Consider the following 18,048-nt stretch of genomic DNA (forward strand, 5'->3'; position numbering starts at 1 on the left):
CTGGGACACATTCACACAATGGAATACTGTGCAGCTGTATAAAGGAAGAAAATTTTACCCTGTGCGACAGCATGGACGGACCTGGACAACATAATGCTAAGAGAAGCCAGGCAGAGAAAGACAAGTACCATATGGTTTCACTCATATGTGGAATTTAATGAACAAACTGAACTACCAAGAAAAATAGAGACAGACTCATAGATAGAGAACAGACAGACAGCTCTGGTGGGGTGGGGGATGGGTATTGGGGGAGTGGAGAGATTGAACTAAAAAGAATAAAAAAGAGAACTCGTGGACCTGGACAACAGTGTGGTAATTGTGGGGGAGGGTGTTTCGTGGAGGTGGAAGAGGGAAGAGAGAGGATAAATGGTGATGGAAAAAAATAAAATAATTGTTGAAGTGATAACTTTTATATCTATTTTACCACAATAATAAGAAATACCCTCCTCCCTTCCCAAATCTATGGAATGAGTGAAGGGACATGACGTGAACTGCATTACTGAGCTATTCTCAATAAGCAGCCTTGTCGGCCTCTTAGGGAGAGCTCCGCTGTGCGCTCATGTGAAAGCAAGGAAAGGTTGTAGCTATGAGAAAAAATTGTCTGTTTAGCATGCTCTCGTTAAAAAAAAGTGCGTAGAAGTACAGAGAAAAATTAAAAAGGGAACAACATTTACTTCTAGGTGATGGAAAATATTAGTTGTTTTTAATTTTTCTATCTAAAAATAAAATTCCGTTATTCCCCCCAAAAAGAAGCTCAGAACAAAAAGAAAAATCATATTAAAATGTTTTCTGTCTTTGTTAATCTCTACATAGAGAGTGATAGTAAGTTATTATATTTCCAAGAAGTCCAGAATTTAATGCATCTACATGAGCATTCCTTTGAAAGTAGTCTCCTCAAGAGGCCATTCTACAGAGCCTACTGTTGCTTAAGATGCCAGGTGGCTTATCTTTGTAGGGGCGGGCACATTCCTGTGGCTATCCTTAAGAGGGTACAACTTCAGACTGTGGGATATATTGAAAATTAGGAACTGTTGGCTAAGCCTTGTGAATGGGTAGGTGGTGCCGTGAATTTTTCCCTTCCTTTTGAAGACATGGGTTTTCTTTGAGGCCCTTTGAGCAAGGATTGGGTGGTCTGGGAAGCCCTCCAACTTTATTTTTCACCATCGAAAGAAAGGTATCTTCTCCACTTTGTGACAAGAGGGCTGTGTCATCATCCAAACCGATAGTTAACGTATCAATCAGGGTCATTCATTGTTAAGTAACAAAAGCTGAGCGAAACTGATTTAGGCACTGTAGAAATTTAGTGGAAGGCTAATAGGAAGCCCACAGAATCTCCAGTTCTGCAAAAGAACAAGGTCAGAAAACAGGAGAACAAAGGGAGGCTGCTCAGCCAGAACACAGGCAGGATGAGGCCTCAAAACCAGTCCAGGAAGGACAGCCGCCTCCCCCTGTGTGGTCAGCCTGGACCTGGACTCTGCCATCGGCTGCTACCGATACCTTCTGAGAACATCCTCCCCTCTTCTCTTTCTCTGCATCCCTGGTCAAAGGTTTTACATCCTGGGCAGGGGCAGCCAACTGGCCAGGCCCCCATCCATGTCTGCTTCCAGGGAAGCTGGGTGGAAGAGTATCTGGTGTTTTCCAGTGTCTGTAATGTCAGGCCAGCACTGCCTCCCACATAGACTCTGAAGGAGAGAAAGGGATTGAGGTCCTGGGCAGCCGAACAAATGACAGATAGCCAGTATGATTGGTACCTGGCTGTCAGTCCGTCTTGTTAATCCCTGCCAGGGTCCAGTAATGAGCAGGTGATTATCCCTCAAAACGCCAGCAGCTGCTGCCATGAGTTTGCTTCTGGTCACTTAAGCATTTTTCCCAAGGGGGACCATCACAGGCTCCCAACTATATGTGGATTAACTGCTGGGGATTCATACACCATGTTTCATCTGGTGCAGCCGGACAGATAGACAGGCTGCCTGCTTTGTGGATTATACTTGATAGGAGTAGAGGTGGGCATGGGTGGGGAGGGGGTGTAAGGCAGGCGACAGTCAAGGCCAGCAGCTTGTTGAGTTTAATGTCAAGGGGCCCAGTAAGAGTTCCAAGAACATGACTTGAGGATTCAGATAATCAGACTGGCAGTTGGGCTTTTCTCTGTGGTTGGAGCAGTGTAGGAGTTTGGCCCTGACTTTGTCAGGGATACCTGAAACAGTCCTCTTGCCTGGGTTGATGACCCATCTCAGTCTTTTAATCACAGTCCTTTAATCAAAGCCCGAAGTCCATTCTTGACTGTGATTATTTCACATCATCTATTTAGTTCTCTAGCTGCCGGCTTCGTGGCAGCTCCAGACACCTGTGTCCCTGTGGACAAGACTTTGGCAGATTTTAGGGATGTTTACACATCTCTGGAGGCAACATAGCAAATGGTAAACAGCTATTTTTGTCAGGTGAAGGCAAACTGCTTCTGAGGGCCTAGGCAGCAACTGAGAAAAATGCATTAGTCGACGTTTTTAATGCATCTAATTTTCCAGCAGAGGTGTGCGCTTGCTCCAACAACACATTAGGAACTGCATTAGGAAAGACCTTGTTAACATGCACATCCTTTAATATAACATCTCGAATTCCAGAATCCTTTAAAAAAATCACCCTGGTCACCTAGCACTGTGTGGGGAGGGGCTGGGTTCTCACATTAACGCGTGTCCCAGTGGTCAGGACCATGCTTTGAGAAGCTGTGCTTGTGTCCGATTCCTCGGGCACAGCCCAGGGAGATGGAAGCCAGCTGGGAGACCTTTAAAAGAGGGGGAAGACCATTTAAGCTGTGGTTTTCCACAAACTAAATCCTCTCATTTTCAGACATTTTATTTTATTTTTCACACCTTTTATTTTTGACAGAAACTGTTTTTTTTTTTTTCCACAATGAAAACTTACTCAGAAACCCAGTCTATAAATCAAAAGTTCTGTTCTGGTTGGAGTGATCACGGGGGCCTACGCTGACTCGCTCCTCACAGATTTCAGCCCTCTTGGCGGCCCCTAGAGGCCCTACCCTGCAGAGCCCAGGAGCTCAGTGTGACAGGCCTCTGCGTAGGGACAGGTGCGCTCTGTCCGTGGGTTGGGGAGCTGGACATTGTTGATCCCTCTAGTGTCTCACACAGGTTGGTGGTCAGTAAATAGATATTAGACTAGTTATGGTGACAATTTTGAGGACACTCAGCAGCTTTGGAGTGATCAGGGAAACCTAAATATCAAACCTTTCAACTTCTCCTCATCAGCTCAAATGTCCCTGGCTCCATTTCTGTTTAAATGCTTCATACTCCATGTAGTCATAGAAAGTTTCTGGCAAACTCAAAACTTGAGACAGCTGATGAATTGAAAAACCATTTCTCTATGGAGGAAACTAGATGTTACAGAAATAACTCTTTGTGTATTGCTTCAAGAGCCTTAAATCTATTTGGAAAGTAGCTGGGATTTAAATACTGAACAATACTCACTAAATGAAAGCATTTGCAAATCAAATATATGCACTTCCAGACAAAGAATCTGGCAAAGGGTGAGAAAGGCAGCCCTCATGACAATGAATGGCGCAGGGGGAGGGGAGTCACAGGACAGTTTTATGTTATATTGCTGGTTGGTTATTTTTCTTTATTGTTCTTTGAAGGAAAAAAAAAAAAAGAAAAAGGCCCTGGCCGGTTTTGCTCAGCGGTTAGAGCATCGGCCTGCGGTCCAGAGAGACCGGGTTCGGTTCGCACTAAGGGCACGTACCTCGGTTGCAGTTTGTCCCCGGCCCTGGTTGGTTGTGCGGGTGGCAGCCACTCGATGTGTCCCTTTCACGTCAATGTTTCTCCCTCCCTCCCTCCCTCTCTCCCCCTCCCTCCCTCCCTCCCTCTCTCCCTCCCTCCCTCTCCCCCTCCTCCTCCCACTCTATCTGAACAAAAAATGGCAAAATGTCCTCGGGTGAGGATAAAAAAGAAAGAAAGAAAAGGAGTTTTAAAAGCAAGAAGGTTGAGAAAGCAAACAAGTATCTTCCCTAGATTTTTGACATGGGAGAGTATGAACCTGTCTTGACCTTTGTGGCTGAAACACTGCAAAGCTAGGTTGTGGCTGTGTCAGAAGTTCTTTGAGGCCGGGTCCTTTCAGTGCCAAATTAGAGTTTGTTGTGATTAAAGGATTGATTGACAAGTAGTAGGAAATCTCTCAAGCTGTATCTCAGGCATTTAGTTTACAAATACCTTTTATAAAAATAATTGTTTCTTACTTGGTAATGTTGCATACATTTAGTTCATTAATAAAGCTATTGTTTTTTATGATAAATACCTCAATATAAGTATACTTTGATTAGATCACATTTCTTTGGCATTGCCACACCCTAGTGACATGGTACCTAAAATTGCAGGTCAGGATTTGTTTGGGAGAGTTATTTTAAAGGCTAGAAAACCTCTGTTGAAGGTTAACTCTATAAAACTAAGGACCTAACTCTGGTTTGGCGGTGGGTTTTGGTGGATAAGTAAACAGGGAGTATACCTGAGGCCTTGACTTAGTCTCTGTTGGCAGTGAAGAAGGGACCAATAAATAGAACGTATCCTCCTCAAGGAAAAGCAATATAGAGAGACAAAGAAGTCAGGATTTGGAGATTTAAAAAATCTTTATTAAAAATAAAGCAGATATTGTAGAGTGTGGCTTCTATCTGTAGGCAAACAGATTTCCTAATATTGGACCTGAGACTTAGACTCCTAGGGACACCACCAGCCCTCTCTGGGGAAGGAGCAGAGCTGTTCACAGGCTGGCTCCAAAGAGAAAGAAGGTGAGGCGCTAAGACAGTTACCCAAGTGTCCTAGCTCATAGCCCCTGGGGATCTCGGCACTTTTTTTTTTACAGTGCCCCTAGGCCAGAGAAATATCAAACGTATCCATCGATTACGTACATTAGGTCTCAACAAGTTAATAATAGTAGTAAGTGGGGTGTCTGACAAGTGTCATTATGCTGCTCCTGAAAATACCCCACAGAGCCCCTGTGAGTCTGCTGTGGTACCCAAAGGACTGTGGGGCATGGATTCGAAAATACAGTCTCCTTCAGAACGCAACAATAAAATTTAATCATTCCTTATTTTCTTAGAAGAGTGAATGACTATGAGAGGGAAAAAGGCCAGGAGCATTACCCTACTGGAGCTTCCTCTACATGGAAGAATACTTTAGGAGAAGGAAGAAACATACTCTTGTGCCAAAGCCTCACCGAAGCATGCAGGTTTCAGCTCAGAGTGATCTGAGAGCTGATGTTGCTCCCTGACCTAGGAGACCAGACAGAGTGTATTTAGAAGCTACACCTTTCAATGTTCTTAGTACTGTGTACATATTTGGAAGGAGAATGGAAAGTGAGGTGATAACCCCAGGGGCATAGAATATATTTCTATAGCTTGCCCTTTCAGTTCTGCATGCCTGAGTCAAATATTATGAAGGCCAAGAATAAACTCATTTTCACTGGATTAAGTTGGATACAGACTGTCAATTCTTCAGAGCCTCGGAGCACACAGTCCTTCTCTTTGTCCATAGCTCTATATGGAAACGTAGCCTATAGAGAGAGAAATTAATAGTTGAACTTTTTATGTATGCTTCAACCCCAACAATAAAGTGGCCACTCCATTATAATGCAGAATTTCTATTAATAATGAAAAGTAATACATGGTGGATTTCTAATCATAAGCAACAAAATATCTTCTGTGTGTGCCTCATTACACCACAGATCCATGCCCCACCTGCATTTATAGCTTGATTGGTCAAGGGTGCATTTCAATCAGTTTGATTTGCCTCATTAGTAAAACACCAGTATTCGTAAAACATGTGTTGCTAAAGGCGCAAAAAACGTATCAAAGTAGTCAAGTATTTAATTCCTTTGTATTAAAATTTTATTGTACCATGCTGAACACATAAACTTAAGGGTTTGCAACTATGTTTTATTGTATTGTTTTACCTGTAACCCCCCTCCCCCCCAAAAAAAAAGCTCCTTCCAGGATGAACTATGGGGAAATTTGCTCTGGATTGCCGCCTCGGAAGAGGCAGTGTTGAGTAGAATACCTGAGGTGAGGAGGTTGGGTGTGGCTGTCACCATGATTACCTGTGGAAAGAAGTGGGCTAGTCACTTGATGGGAGATGCAGGCAGAAGAATACCTGTTGGGGGAGGTCCAGCGGTCTTTAGAGAGGCCTGCCAAGCAGGACACAGTGCCCCCAGCCTCACCTTCCGTGCTGTAGACACTCCCTGTGTTTCTTTTCTTGGCTTCTTCCTTGAGGCCTACTCGCTGCCATCTCAGCTTCTTCCCCCATCCCACCTCTACAAGGTGTCCTCAGCTCTTACTCTGTAGGCTGCACTCCTCCAGTGGTCGGCACAACGTGAAGGAGCTTCCTCGGAGACTTAAGTTCCTTGTCAGTAAAATGGGGATAATTAATAACCTCTGCCTACTTCATGGAGTGACTGTGAAAATCAAATGAGATATATGTTAAAGCATTTTGTTAACTGCAAAATGCTACATAAATGTCGGGTATTATAAATCATTAGCTGGTCTATTCCTTAGCTAAAACATTTTTATGTATATCTTACTCACCCTCTGAACAATTCTTTGTCAAATAACAAATGTAAATGCTGCTGTTTCTTCCTGCTTGGATTATGGTGGTTCCTTTGCAACTTTATGATGTAGGATGAATCTTTAACTACTCCTTTGGCTCATATCTCTTCCCCTGAACACCCATGCAAGATCATAATCCATAAAACACAGAGGCAATAACTCCTTTTAATTGCCAGGAGTTCATCATTTGCTAAGTTCTAACTGCAGTCACTTAGACACTTGCCTTGCAAAGCCTGTCTCTGTTTATCCTGCAGAGCCGAGACTGTGTGAAGCTGGGCCCTCCTGTCGAAGGAGAAGTCGTTGAAGTCAAGTGGCCCGATGGCAAACTTTATGGGGCAAAATATCTCGGATTGAATGTGGCCCACATGTACCAGGTGAGTGCTGCCCAGTGTTTGATGCTTGCTGAAATGGACAGAAGAAGCCAGAGGGCAGATAGTTTATCCAGGGTGCTGTTGATCAATAAGTTATATCAATATGGGGTACCTCTTATTTTATAAAGGAGGCAAAGATTTAATGTCTAGTGACCCAGTATTGGAGTTTTATTACCATGTTTGCTTCTGGAAACCCTAATAACATTTGGTGAGTGGTAAGAAACATCGTGAGGCTGGAAAGGTAAGCAGCTGGATGCTAGGCTGCTTTCCTGTGTTCTCATTAGATGGGGAGGGGCAGTTGGCTGTTCATCTCACCAGAACCGAGGCAGTGCTGGCTGTTCATCAGCCAGCAGCCCCTGAATTTGTGGCTTTTGTCTAAGAGACATGACCCCCATTGGGCATCTCAGCAAACCTAAACCAATGGCGCATTGACACAGACGTGGCCAGACGTACACCCAAGCTTGAAGGAGTGCTGTCTAATGAAAAGTACAGCTACCTGTTGGGTAGTCTGCTCACGAGGCACTCTGCGTTGTATTGAAGAGTATGTATACAATTGAAGCATGAATTTTAGCCCAATCAAAAATGAGAATAAGCTCTGGCCAGTTTGACTCAGCGGTTAGAGCGTCGGCCTGCGGTCCGGAGAGACCCGGGTTCGGTTCCCGCTAAGGGCACGTACTTCGGTTGCAGTTTGTCCCCGGCCCTGGTTGGTCGTGCGGGTGGCAGCCACTCGATGTGTCCCTTCACGTCGATGTTTCTCTCTCTCTCTCCCTTCCTCTCTCTCCCTCCCACTCTATCTGTACAAAAAATGGAAAAATGTCCTCGGGTGAGGATGAAAAAAAAAATGAGAATGAGTTCAGCTCCAACAAAGAAAATAACATGGATAGCACACCTGCATTTATATTCCTTCAGAAAGACTTTTAAGAGAGGCAAATTTATTAAAACAAAACTAATACACTCTAGTACTTTCAGTAACACAGTGGCAGAAATCAACATTCCCAGGCTATGCAGTAGAGTAAAAACAGGAAGAAAAAAGTAAAAGAAGAAAAAGCAAGACAGTTCAGGCCGGTTAGGTTAAAAACAGCTCAAGAATGCCAGCTTCAGCAGTGAAGTTGTTGAAGGACCAACGAGGGGCAAGGGCTTAAATGGAAGAGTACATGACACGGCATTGTGCCAGGAACTGGAGCACGTTTAAGTTAAAGTGTTCGAAGAAGTTTGGAAAACTTAGGGGAGAACATGTTTTAAAGTCTAGAAAAACCCATGGGAGGGGAGGACATATGTGTGTGGGGTATAAAGGCCATTTTCCCCTTTGTATTGGGGGCAGTGTTAAGTTGCAGGTTCAGGTCACTTATAATAAGGTAGGTCCTAGAGCTTCTATGCATCAGAATGTCCAAAATGAGACAAAAATCATAAGATAGGCTGATAGACTTTTATTTATTTATTTATTTATTTATTTATTTATTTATTTATTTATTTATTTATTTTTTTATCCTCACCCAAGGTTATTTTTCCATTTTTTGTACAGATAGAGTGGGAGGGAGAGAGAGAGAGAAACATCGACGTGAAGGGACACATCGAGTGGCTGCCACCCGCACGACCAACCAGGGCCGGGGACAAACTGCAACCGAAGTACGTGCCCTTAGCGGGAACCGAACCCGGGTCTCTCCGGACCGCAGGCCGACGCTCTAACCGCTGAGCCAAACGGGCCAGGGCAGGCTGATACACTTTTTTAAAAAAGAAGCATTAATACATCGTTCAAAAGAAAATAATTACACTTAATTAAACAATAAATGCAAAGTGAAGCATCTCACATGTAGCAAAGTTGTTTGCTACATGACAAGTAAAATGAGGACATGATGAAAGGCATGCTAATTAGTAATCAGTGTGCTAACTTCAGGGGAATTTGTGATGGCCTGCCATCCTAGAGCTGTGGGCATATCTATAGACAAAACGAAAAAGTTAAGACTAATATTAAAATTGTCTCTCAAGCCCTGGCTGGTTTTGCTCAGTGGTTAGAGTGTCGGCCGGCAGACCAGAGAGTCTCAGGTTCAGTTCCCGCTAAGGGCACGTATGTTGCTTGCAGTTTGTCCCCGGCCCCAGTAGTGGTCATGTGGGTGGCAACCAGTCGATGTGTCTCTCTCACATCGATGTTTCTTTCTCTCTCTCTTCCTTGTAAAAAAACAAAAGCAAAATAAAATTGTCTCTCAAGTACAAGTAGTTTTAACTTCCTCATTAAACCAGTTGGCCTTTTGAGATCATCTTGTGGTTTGTGACTATTCAGCCTCACCATTGAATAAAAGACATTTATATAAACATTTATATAAATAGACATAACTAAAATACCTACTGCACAGTGACAAATATCCTAAGTATATGCATTTTTGGACCTGTATAGTAGCCCTCTAAGTAGGTGTTTTTGACTCTTAATTTACAAATGAGGTCAAAAAGGATCATTGAATTTTATAATTTGTCTGAGAGCACACATCTGGTGAAGGGAAGGGCAGAGTTTGCTCCCAGATTGCCAGGGGCAGTCCCTGACTTTAGCCCTGAAAGCCCTGCATCCCAGAGCCCCCAGTGCTGGGCAAACCAGGACAGTCCCCTTATTTTATAGTTGTCTTTTTCTGTTGTACATTTTCAAATGACCTAAAACAGAAGAAAGGTAGGCACAGGTGGTTCTAGCTATGCTATCAAATTGTATAAATGAGATGACACCTTGACCTAATTAAAGAAACCATTCTGTGAAAATAAGGCCAGGTAGAAAAGCCTCCCACCTCAGCCTTCGGGGAGTAGGGGAGACCTCTCCTGTGGCGGAGGCCTAGTTCCACCCTGCGGTTCCAGCTGTCGTACGTGAGCCGGACATGGATGATTAGTGTAATTATATAATTTATTATAATGTTTTTAAAGTGCCAGCATATTTTTTATTAACATAACTCAGCTCCAAGGTTTAACTTACCTTAACTAGAAGTGCAAGCATATTTTTATTTCTTAAAAGTAAAGCATTCAGACAGTAAGTTAGGGACTTCAAAAATACCCTGAGTGATTCAGAGTGAGCTCATGTTAGGATTTCCACCCTGTTCGCATCCCTGTTGTTTTCCCCTAAAAGAGTTAACTTGGGATTAAAGTGAACCAAGAACAGTCCCTTACATAGGGCATTTGATGGACTTCCCCAGATGCTTTAGGTTTCTGTTAACCTGTCACTTACCCCTTTTTTCTGACAAAATCTCCTAGAATGTTGGAAAAGAAACTGGTTATGGAATGATTGCTCCCATTTGATTAATTTGAAAAAAGTTCTTAAACATTTTCATTTTAGGTGATAATATATTTTTATACATAAGTGTGGTTTAATTGTTATGAGGGTGAGAACCTGAGATTTTCCTGGCCATTTGGTTGAATATGAAAAAAGTGAATTTTGAACGTTAAACTTGAGAAAGTTCTGCAAGAACTTGAGAAATTATTTTATCTGGGAGAATTATTGTATCATCATTTCTTTCTCACAGAGAAACAGCACCCCCTCTTACATTGTCTGACCTCTTAAAGAAACTAATGGTACTGACAGGCCCAGCCCGTCTTCAGTGGGCCGCAGTCTCAGGCTCTGAGAAACTACTTGAGCAGCTGCTACTGTTTTTGTTTTTGCTTTGGCGGATAAAGTTTTCATATCACGTGTTCCAAGACAGTCATTTCCAAGAATTTTTGTTTGTTTGAATACATATTTTGCTCTTAATGTGATAAGGGAGAGGCCTTTACTTCCTTCCTTGGCTGTTGGCTGGTCCCCTTGTTTATTCTGCTTTATCCTTTTTTATTTTTTTGATGTTGTTAATTGGAACCCTGAAAAAAGTAGTCAGTGCTTGTTTGTTTTTTAATATGTGTCATGATGTCTAATTTTTCATTAGGTTGAATTTGAAGATGGGTCCCAGATAGCCATGAAGAGAGAGGACATCTACACTTTGGACGAAGAGTTACCCAAGAGAGTGAAGGCTCGTTTTGTAAGTGCTGGCACATTAAAAGACAAGAAAACATAATCAAAACTGAAGTTGTTAAAAAATGTAACTCCAAAACTTAGTTTTCATTATTGTATCATTAAATATTTAGTGAACGCTGAAATGAAATCAGTTTTACTCATTTAGAATTTCATCCTGCTGCATCTGCAAAATGATAAATACTGAGCAGGGAAATTTGAATGAATGGAATTTTTCTGACTAAAACAAAATTATTTTCTGAATAAATGACATCCTTAGTTTTAGTTAGTTGCTTCTATTAACAAGATTGTGCACGCCTATGATATACTCTCTGCGGTGATAGTCACCGTAGATCGATTAGGAAGAAGCATGGGTTTTCTTACATGTTCAGTTGCATATCTAACTCCTCTCCTACTAGGTGTGATCCCAAGAAATATATTCAGTTGCATATTTACCTCCTTTCCTATCAGGAATGATCTGATGCCACTGCCTCAGATGTGAACTGACTTTCCTTCATAGCCGCATCCTTGACAGGAAGGTCCTTAAAGTGAAACAGGCAGAGAGAGTGATGGTCACGGGACTGCTGCCCACCCACAGGGGCGCATTAGAGACCACGCGCCTAGCAAGAGATTACCCACCAGATGATAATGCAGGGAAAGAGAAAATAAAAGTTTTTATTGTAAGGACATCAGCTGAATCTTAAACCCACAAAACTGAGCAACTTGCCAGTGTTCCAGGTCTTGCAATCTCCTGAGAACAGCTTTCCATTTCAAGATGCCTCTCATTCTGTGTGCCTGTCTTCCACACATTCTCCCTCCGTCCCCTCTCCTCCCTCCCTTCTCCTCTGCTGTCTTTTTTTTTTAATCGCCTAGGGATTTTGAAGATGGGAAATTGAGTAGGTAGCCCTCTGGAAGTCTCTCAGGTCTTTGATTTTCTAATCCATGTATGGTTAAGCATCCTATGAGCCTGGTCTTATAGGTTTCACATACTGTTTCCTAATCGTATTAAAAGAAATCTGCTTTCAGCCCTGGCTGGTTTGGCTCAGCGGTTGGAGTGTCGGCCTGTGGTCCAGAGAGACCCGGGTTCAGTTCCCGCTGGGGGCATGTACCTTGGTTGCAGTTTGTCCCCGGCCCTGGTTGGGTTGTGTGGGTGGCAGCCACTCGATGTGTTCCTTTCACGCTGATGTTTCTCTCTCCCTCCCCCCACCACTCTATCGGAACAAAATATCGAAAAATGTCCTTGGGTGAGGATTTAAAAAAAAACGAAATCTGCTTTCTTCTCTGCTCACAATCTTTTTGCTCCACAATAGATTTGGCTCCATGACCAGGATGCCCTCTCATGTCGCTTTATTTGAAATCAGCTCCTGAGTTTTCTAAGGTCTATTTCTGTGAACAGTTACACCAAATCCAACCTTTTTCTTTTTTAAATTCTCAGGAAAAAAAATGTTAAGAAAAGGCAGTGAAAAAATACGTGTCACGTAGATAATCTGAATGTAACCTGTATGTCGAACAGTTGTGCCCAGTAGAAAACATCTGCAGGGACAAAGGCTCACAGTCATAGTGCAGCCGCCTCTGCCTGGACTGAGCCCGAGACAGGCCCCTGTGAGCAGACGGCTTTCCTTCAGGTTGGCATGTAACCCTCTGGCCCGGGGGTAGTTTGTCTAGGACTGCTATTTTCTTTCCAGTTGGTGAAACAAATCTAATTGGAAAACTCATTGATGGGAGATATTTATGACCAGAGAAATCTCTTCTGTGTGTTTTAAGGAGGGGTGGGTAGCAGGCCTCGCTGAGAGGCCGCCATGTTTTAATGACTTGTGCTCATCCAGACACACGCTGACTTGGAGAGAAATTTTTCAAAAGAGTCAGCAGTCCACCTCGGTGATGGTGCTGGGTTCTTTCCCACTAACTTCAGATACAGCCCCATTACCTTTTATTGTCTCACAGAATAACCATAGCAACAGTGCATAATTAACTGAGCCACTGGTAAATCGGTTTTATGATTGTGTTGGAGAGGCTGGCTTTTGCTGTTCTCACACAGTGGCAACGCTACTGATGTTTTACTTTTTCCTTTGACAACTTGAGCACTTATAAAAGGGAAAGGTTACTCAGAGGAAATACTTACCCAAGAATGAATGAAACAGAAACGTGTTCTCCCAGTGGCAGAGGGTGCCCAGCCAGCCCTCAGTCTCCCCGAGTGGAACCAGGTCGTGTTGGGGGCCCTTGGGGGCACCCCGTTATCCTGGATGACCTCTCAGCTGGCAGGGGACGTGCCCAGCTGTGCACTTGGGTCCATTTTCATTTTCAGGCTTCACTGTAGCGAGTCCATTGTTTGCCTCTCTTCACGGTGGACGGTGTGTTCAAGCCCTAAACGCTGGACTGTGCCCTGCCACCAGCCCGGGGGCGGCCTCAGCGGCACAGGAAGGCGCACGCTGGCGTTTCTCAGAGTGGCCCGACCGTGAGAGCCAGGGGCGCCTGTTAGGAGGCAAGTTAGTAGGGAGTTAGGAAGCAAAAATAGCACCTTCTAGTGGAGACTTTCCCTGAGCATAACAGAAAAGCCCACATCCCTTCCCGCTAACACTTGCTGGGCAGTGGCCAGTGTGGGCGTGTTGCTTGGTGTTGAGAATGTGTGTAAAATCGGTACTCAGTCCCTAACAGCCTCACCCTCAAGGGTTTTAGGAAACCCCTGAAGGGGAGAAACTTCACCTGGCCCTCATCCCTGCCACTGCCCCGTTTCTACTGCATTGACATGTAAAGTGTTACAGGGGCCCAGAGGAAGGCCCTCCAATTTGCCCCCGTGGCAGAGAAGACGGAGCATCTTCCATGCAGAGGAAACAGTGCGTCTAAAGACAGACCTGCACAAGGACCAGTAGTGTGGCCGGGACGGCAAACAAGCCCCTCTGACCCGAGCCTGGGGTAGGATTGTGCCAGGTGGGGCAGGTCCAGCTAGGCAGCTGGGATGTTATCTTGAAGGCAGTAGGGCTATTGAAAAATTATAAGCATGGGTGTCATTTAGTCAGAAAGTTTTTAGAGAACTTGTAACCACTGGTTCTGTAGGAAATAGCCTGGGGGGTAGCACTGGTTGCCGTGCTTTAGGAGAGGAAGTGTGAGAGCCGGAACCATGGGGTCAGTAGGTTTAAAGAATAAAGGATGGAGGGCTTCATGTAGGAGGGGTCCTGGACAGGCAGAGGACAGGGGGTACTTCACAGTGACTTTCAGATTTCTGATTAGTGTAGCCAGATGGATGGGGATAGTTGTGCCACTTATGAAATATAGGCAGGACAGCAATGGAGAGTGAAGAATTTGAGTTCAATTTAGGACAGGTTGATTCTAAGTACCTCCAGGAGAGACACCCTAAGGTGCTCTCTGGGCAGCTGGACAAGCAGGCCTGAGCACAGGAGGAGGTCTGGACTGGACTGAGAGAGGTCAGCGTCATGGGAGTGGAGGCAGGACTGAGGCCATGAACATGGGTGTGGAGACCTGGGGAACATATGGTGAGAAGGCCAAATGCAAAACCCCAGGCCATCAGATTTGAGCAAATAGTTAAGAAAGGGGACCCTGTGACATCAACAGTGAGCATCGGGAGGAGGAAGCTTATAAAATGACAGGGAAGAGAGCTTTGAGCATTAGTTAGTAACAGAATCGTCAAATTCAGGATAGAAAGTATCATAGGAACTAGGACCTGAGCAAGGACAGTTTCGGGAGGTTGTGGAGGCGGAGTAGGAATAGGTGTGAGTTAGAGATGACCCTTGACAAATTTCTCAAAAATCTGGTTGGGCAGGAGCCAGAGGGAAGGTGGGGAGTGAGGGAGATTTAAATGAGATACTTGAATCCTGCTTGTGCCGGGGAAAGTCCCTGGGAATGGAGGTCCTGAGGAAAGGGGGGCTGGGTGGAGGCGGGAGACAGGCACGGCTAGGAAGGTTCCAGAGCCACCTGTGTGGGGCCCTTCCACCCTGGGCTGGTGACTTGTCCCCGGCACCCCACCCCGGCTGCTTGGATCAGTCTTTGTACATTCTTGTCATGGTCCAATGCCATGCCCTTCTGCAATGTAACGCTGGCTAATTTTAGTCCACAGCCTCCGATATGCGATTTGAAGACACATTTTATGGAACAGACATAATCCAAGGGGAGAAAAAGAGACAAAGAGTGCTGAGCTCCCGGTTTAAGAACGAGTATGTGGATGACCCCGTGTACCGCACTTTTTTGAAGAGCTCTTTCCAGAAGAAGTGCCAGAAGAGACAGTAGTGTGTGTGCTGCCGCAGCCCGGAGCAGCCGGCCGAAGAGGAAAGGCAGGCGATGCCGGGGCTGTGCCACGTGTTCCGCTGGGTAGGTGACGGCGAGTCTGACCGTGGAAAATCAGGTTTCCTAGAGTGTGCTAACCCAAACCGCAAAATCCGCATATTACTAATTGGATACAACAGCCTGAAGTCATCCCCTAGTCTTGCTTTCACTTGTGAGCAATTGTCTTTTATGATCCCAAAGGATTTTTCTAAGAGAAAGGAAATAATAGTGACTCACCCACCAAAACCGCCACTGCCAGAGGATGTGGGTCCCCACGTGTGGCCCAGGCCCCTAATCAGGAGGGAAACACAGGGAAACTTGTCTCCCCCGCCCGGCAGGTGGGAGCCTCCACCCTGTGGGAGGGTGGCCATTTACATATTTTCCACCGTCAGGGAAGGACTCTCACTTATTTGTTTTAAATGGCAGTTTTTATAAAATATTTTTAAACCACAAATGGCATGTATGGTAATGAGATTTGCCCGTGTGCTCTCTGTATTTCCCTTGTGCAGAACTTTTACATTTTTTTATATCTCTATCGCTTTTGATTGTGTCTGATGAGAACTGAGTTGTTGGCCTTTGTGAAATTTTTGGCTCTTGAGAAAGAATTCTTATGAATTGTATGGGAATTTTATATATTTAAAGAGGGAGAACTGGGGCTGTTATTTTTAAACACTTTTTTTCATAATACATATTCTGAGTAGATATTTATAAAAGGTTTCTTTCATTATGTGTTTGCAAAATTAGAGTTTAAATAAATATGCTTTGATGCATAGTTTTGAATTAATATGGTTTTTCCTTTTTAAAACAGCCTGAAAATGTACTAGTGTTTAAAAATAAAAATTTCCATTTTCTCCAGTTCTGTCTTCTGACTTGTTTGTTCACCTAGGTTTCAACCAGTAGAAAAACAATTTTGTTTGGGAGCTGGCTGTCAAGAGATGCTGGTGAGCATGCTGGTCAGACGCCTTCCGCCGTACTCACTCGGCACACAGTGCTGGCATCGGGGCGCATCACGGGGGGAGGCTCTCGGCCTGCCCGCAGAGCCAGCTGGAGTTTTCCTCGGCTCCTTCTGGGCCGAGCACCTGGGGTCTGCAGCTCTTTTCATCCCAGGCTTCTTGGTCCCCAGCTACCATTAGAAGAGGCTGTATCGATCCTCCAACCCCTCCCCTTGCTTCCCAGAGGACAAGTGGGGGGTAGGCGGGAAAGGGATTGCCAAGGTCACACAGTCCCCAGTGATGCCGCAGTTAACAGCTGTGAAATCTCAGTGGCCTCCGGGAGAAGCACTTCTTTTGCTTATGAGTCTGTAGGTTGGCTAATCCAGGCTGGGCCGGGCTGGCAGCGGTGCTGACCTCGGCTCGGGCTGGCGTGCATATCTGCTCCACGCGCCTCCTGTCAGCCGCTGGACCTGGTGGGTAACCAGGTAAGGTCTTCTCAGGTCGGTGGCACAGGTAGAAAGCAAGCAAGCCCAGCTGAGTAAGCATGTTTCCGTCCTGTCTGGGATGTTGGTTAACATCTCATGGTCCAAATCCCACAGCCAGGGATTGGAGGGCATTTCAGAGTTTCGTGGCAAAGGGTGTGGGTGTATTGGGTTACAGGATAGAGAGCAAAGAGCTGAATTTCCAGTGCCTCGTGGCTGAACCCTGAGCTGGGGAAGAGCCCACCAGTCTGACTTTTACAGACTGAGCACTTCACATTCTCTACCAGCATAGTCATATATTTTATCAAGTAATCAAGCTTGCATTTTCTCTCTCTGCGTTTTGAATGGAGCTGACCTGTTCTCCATGATCTGCCAGGAAAGTAGGCCTGTGTAAGGCATTAAGAGGAATTAATCTAAATAGGATCATTCGTTTTGTACATGTTTGCCTGTCAGCACGATTGCTGATTGGCTGCCACAGGGAGAGAAGGTACAGAGACCTGTGTGATCTCAAATGCAGCTGTTTTCCATGGTCTCACTTAACTAATGTTCGTATAACCAAGTACAGCTGTATGCAGCCTTAGCAAAAACAGTGCCGGCGCAGATGCACGGGGCTCTTGAGAGACACCTTTGTGTCACTGCATTCTGCAGAAGGTCGTCATTAGTTCTGTGGCCAGACAGGCTGTTACAGCTTTGCCACTTACTGCATGACACCTCAACTGTAATGTTCACTGTGTTTGCGTTACACAGACTTCGTTTTTAGTGTGTGTGTATAGCATGAAATCAGTTGAAGTCCTTCTGGTATTGAAAAATGTTGCTAGCTGTGATCATTCTAGTGTAATTCTAAATGTGAGCCCTTTCTCTGGGGGTTAGAGGATTAGTAACAACTGTCCGACATAGTCCACAACCTTTCAGTTCCTTTATGTGTGTTTGAAATGAGAATAATGGGATCCTTATCAGTTTGCTTTTATTAAGGTACTTTTGTTTAGTTCATCCAGAGAGAACTTGAGAAGCATCCACACTAAAATATCACATGGATTCTCAGAATACATTATAAATGGCTACTGGGCAATAGTGTATGAAAACATGAAGACTCAGAATACAAAAATATGGCCCTGGCCCTGGCCGGTTTGGCTCCGCGGTTGGAGCATTGGCCTGCCGAGCAAGAGTCCTGGGTTCAGTTCCCACTAGGGGCACGTACCAAAAAAAGTTAAAAAAAAAAAAATTATGGCCCTTACCAGTTTTGCTCAGCAGTTAGAGCATCGGCCCATGGACCAGAGAGACCTGGGTTGGGTTCCTGCTAAGGGCACGTACCTCAGTTGCAGTTTGTCCCCAACCCTGGTTAGGGTCGTGTAGGTGGCAACCGGTCGATGTATCTCTCTCACAACAATGTTTCTTTCTCTTCGTCCTTCTCTCTCTCTCGGTCTATCTGAAG

The 18,048-nt window shown here is 44.7% G+C and overlaps 1 protein-coding gene across 7 annotated transcripts in view; it reads left to right on the plus strand.

Annotated features, from left to right (window-relative positions):
• KDM4C (lysine demethylase 4C) overlaps positions 1-16,107 on the plus strand; it is a 444,842-nt gene extending 428,735 nt beyond the window's left edge. For 5 of the 7 annotated variants that reach the window (XM_036261619.1, XM_036261621.1, XM_036261624.1 and 2 more), the window contains 3 exons: positions 6,856-6,975; positions 10,860-10,952; positions 14,990-15,852. In XM_036261619.1, coding sequence (XP_036117512.1) covers positions 6,856-6,975; positions 10,860-10,952; positions 14,990-15,166 — 390 coding nt within the window. In that variant the 3' untranslated portion in view covers positions 15,167-15,852. Of the gene's footprint in view, positions 1-6,855; positions 6,976-10,859; positions 10,953-14,989; positions 16,058-16,088 lie in introns of those variants that run through there. The other 2 variants (XR_004959513.1, XM_036261620.1) reach the window with 2 other exon arrangements.
• Positions 16,108-18,048: the final 1,941 nt, after the last annotated feature.

The sequence above is a fragment of the Molossus molossus genome, unplaced genomic scaffold (assembly GCF_014108415.1).
Source record: "Molossus molossus isolate mMolMol1 unplaced genomic scaffold, mMolMol1.p scaffold_m16_p_14, whole genome shotgun sequence".
Lineage (NCBI taxonomy): Eukaryota > Metazoa > Chordata > Mammalia > Chiroptera > Molossidae > Molossus > Molossus molossus.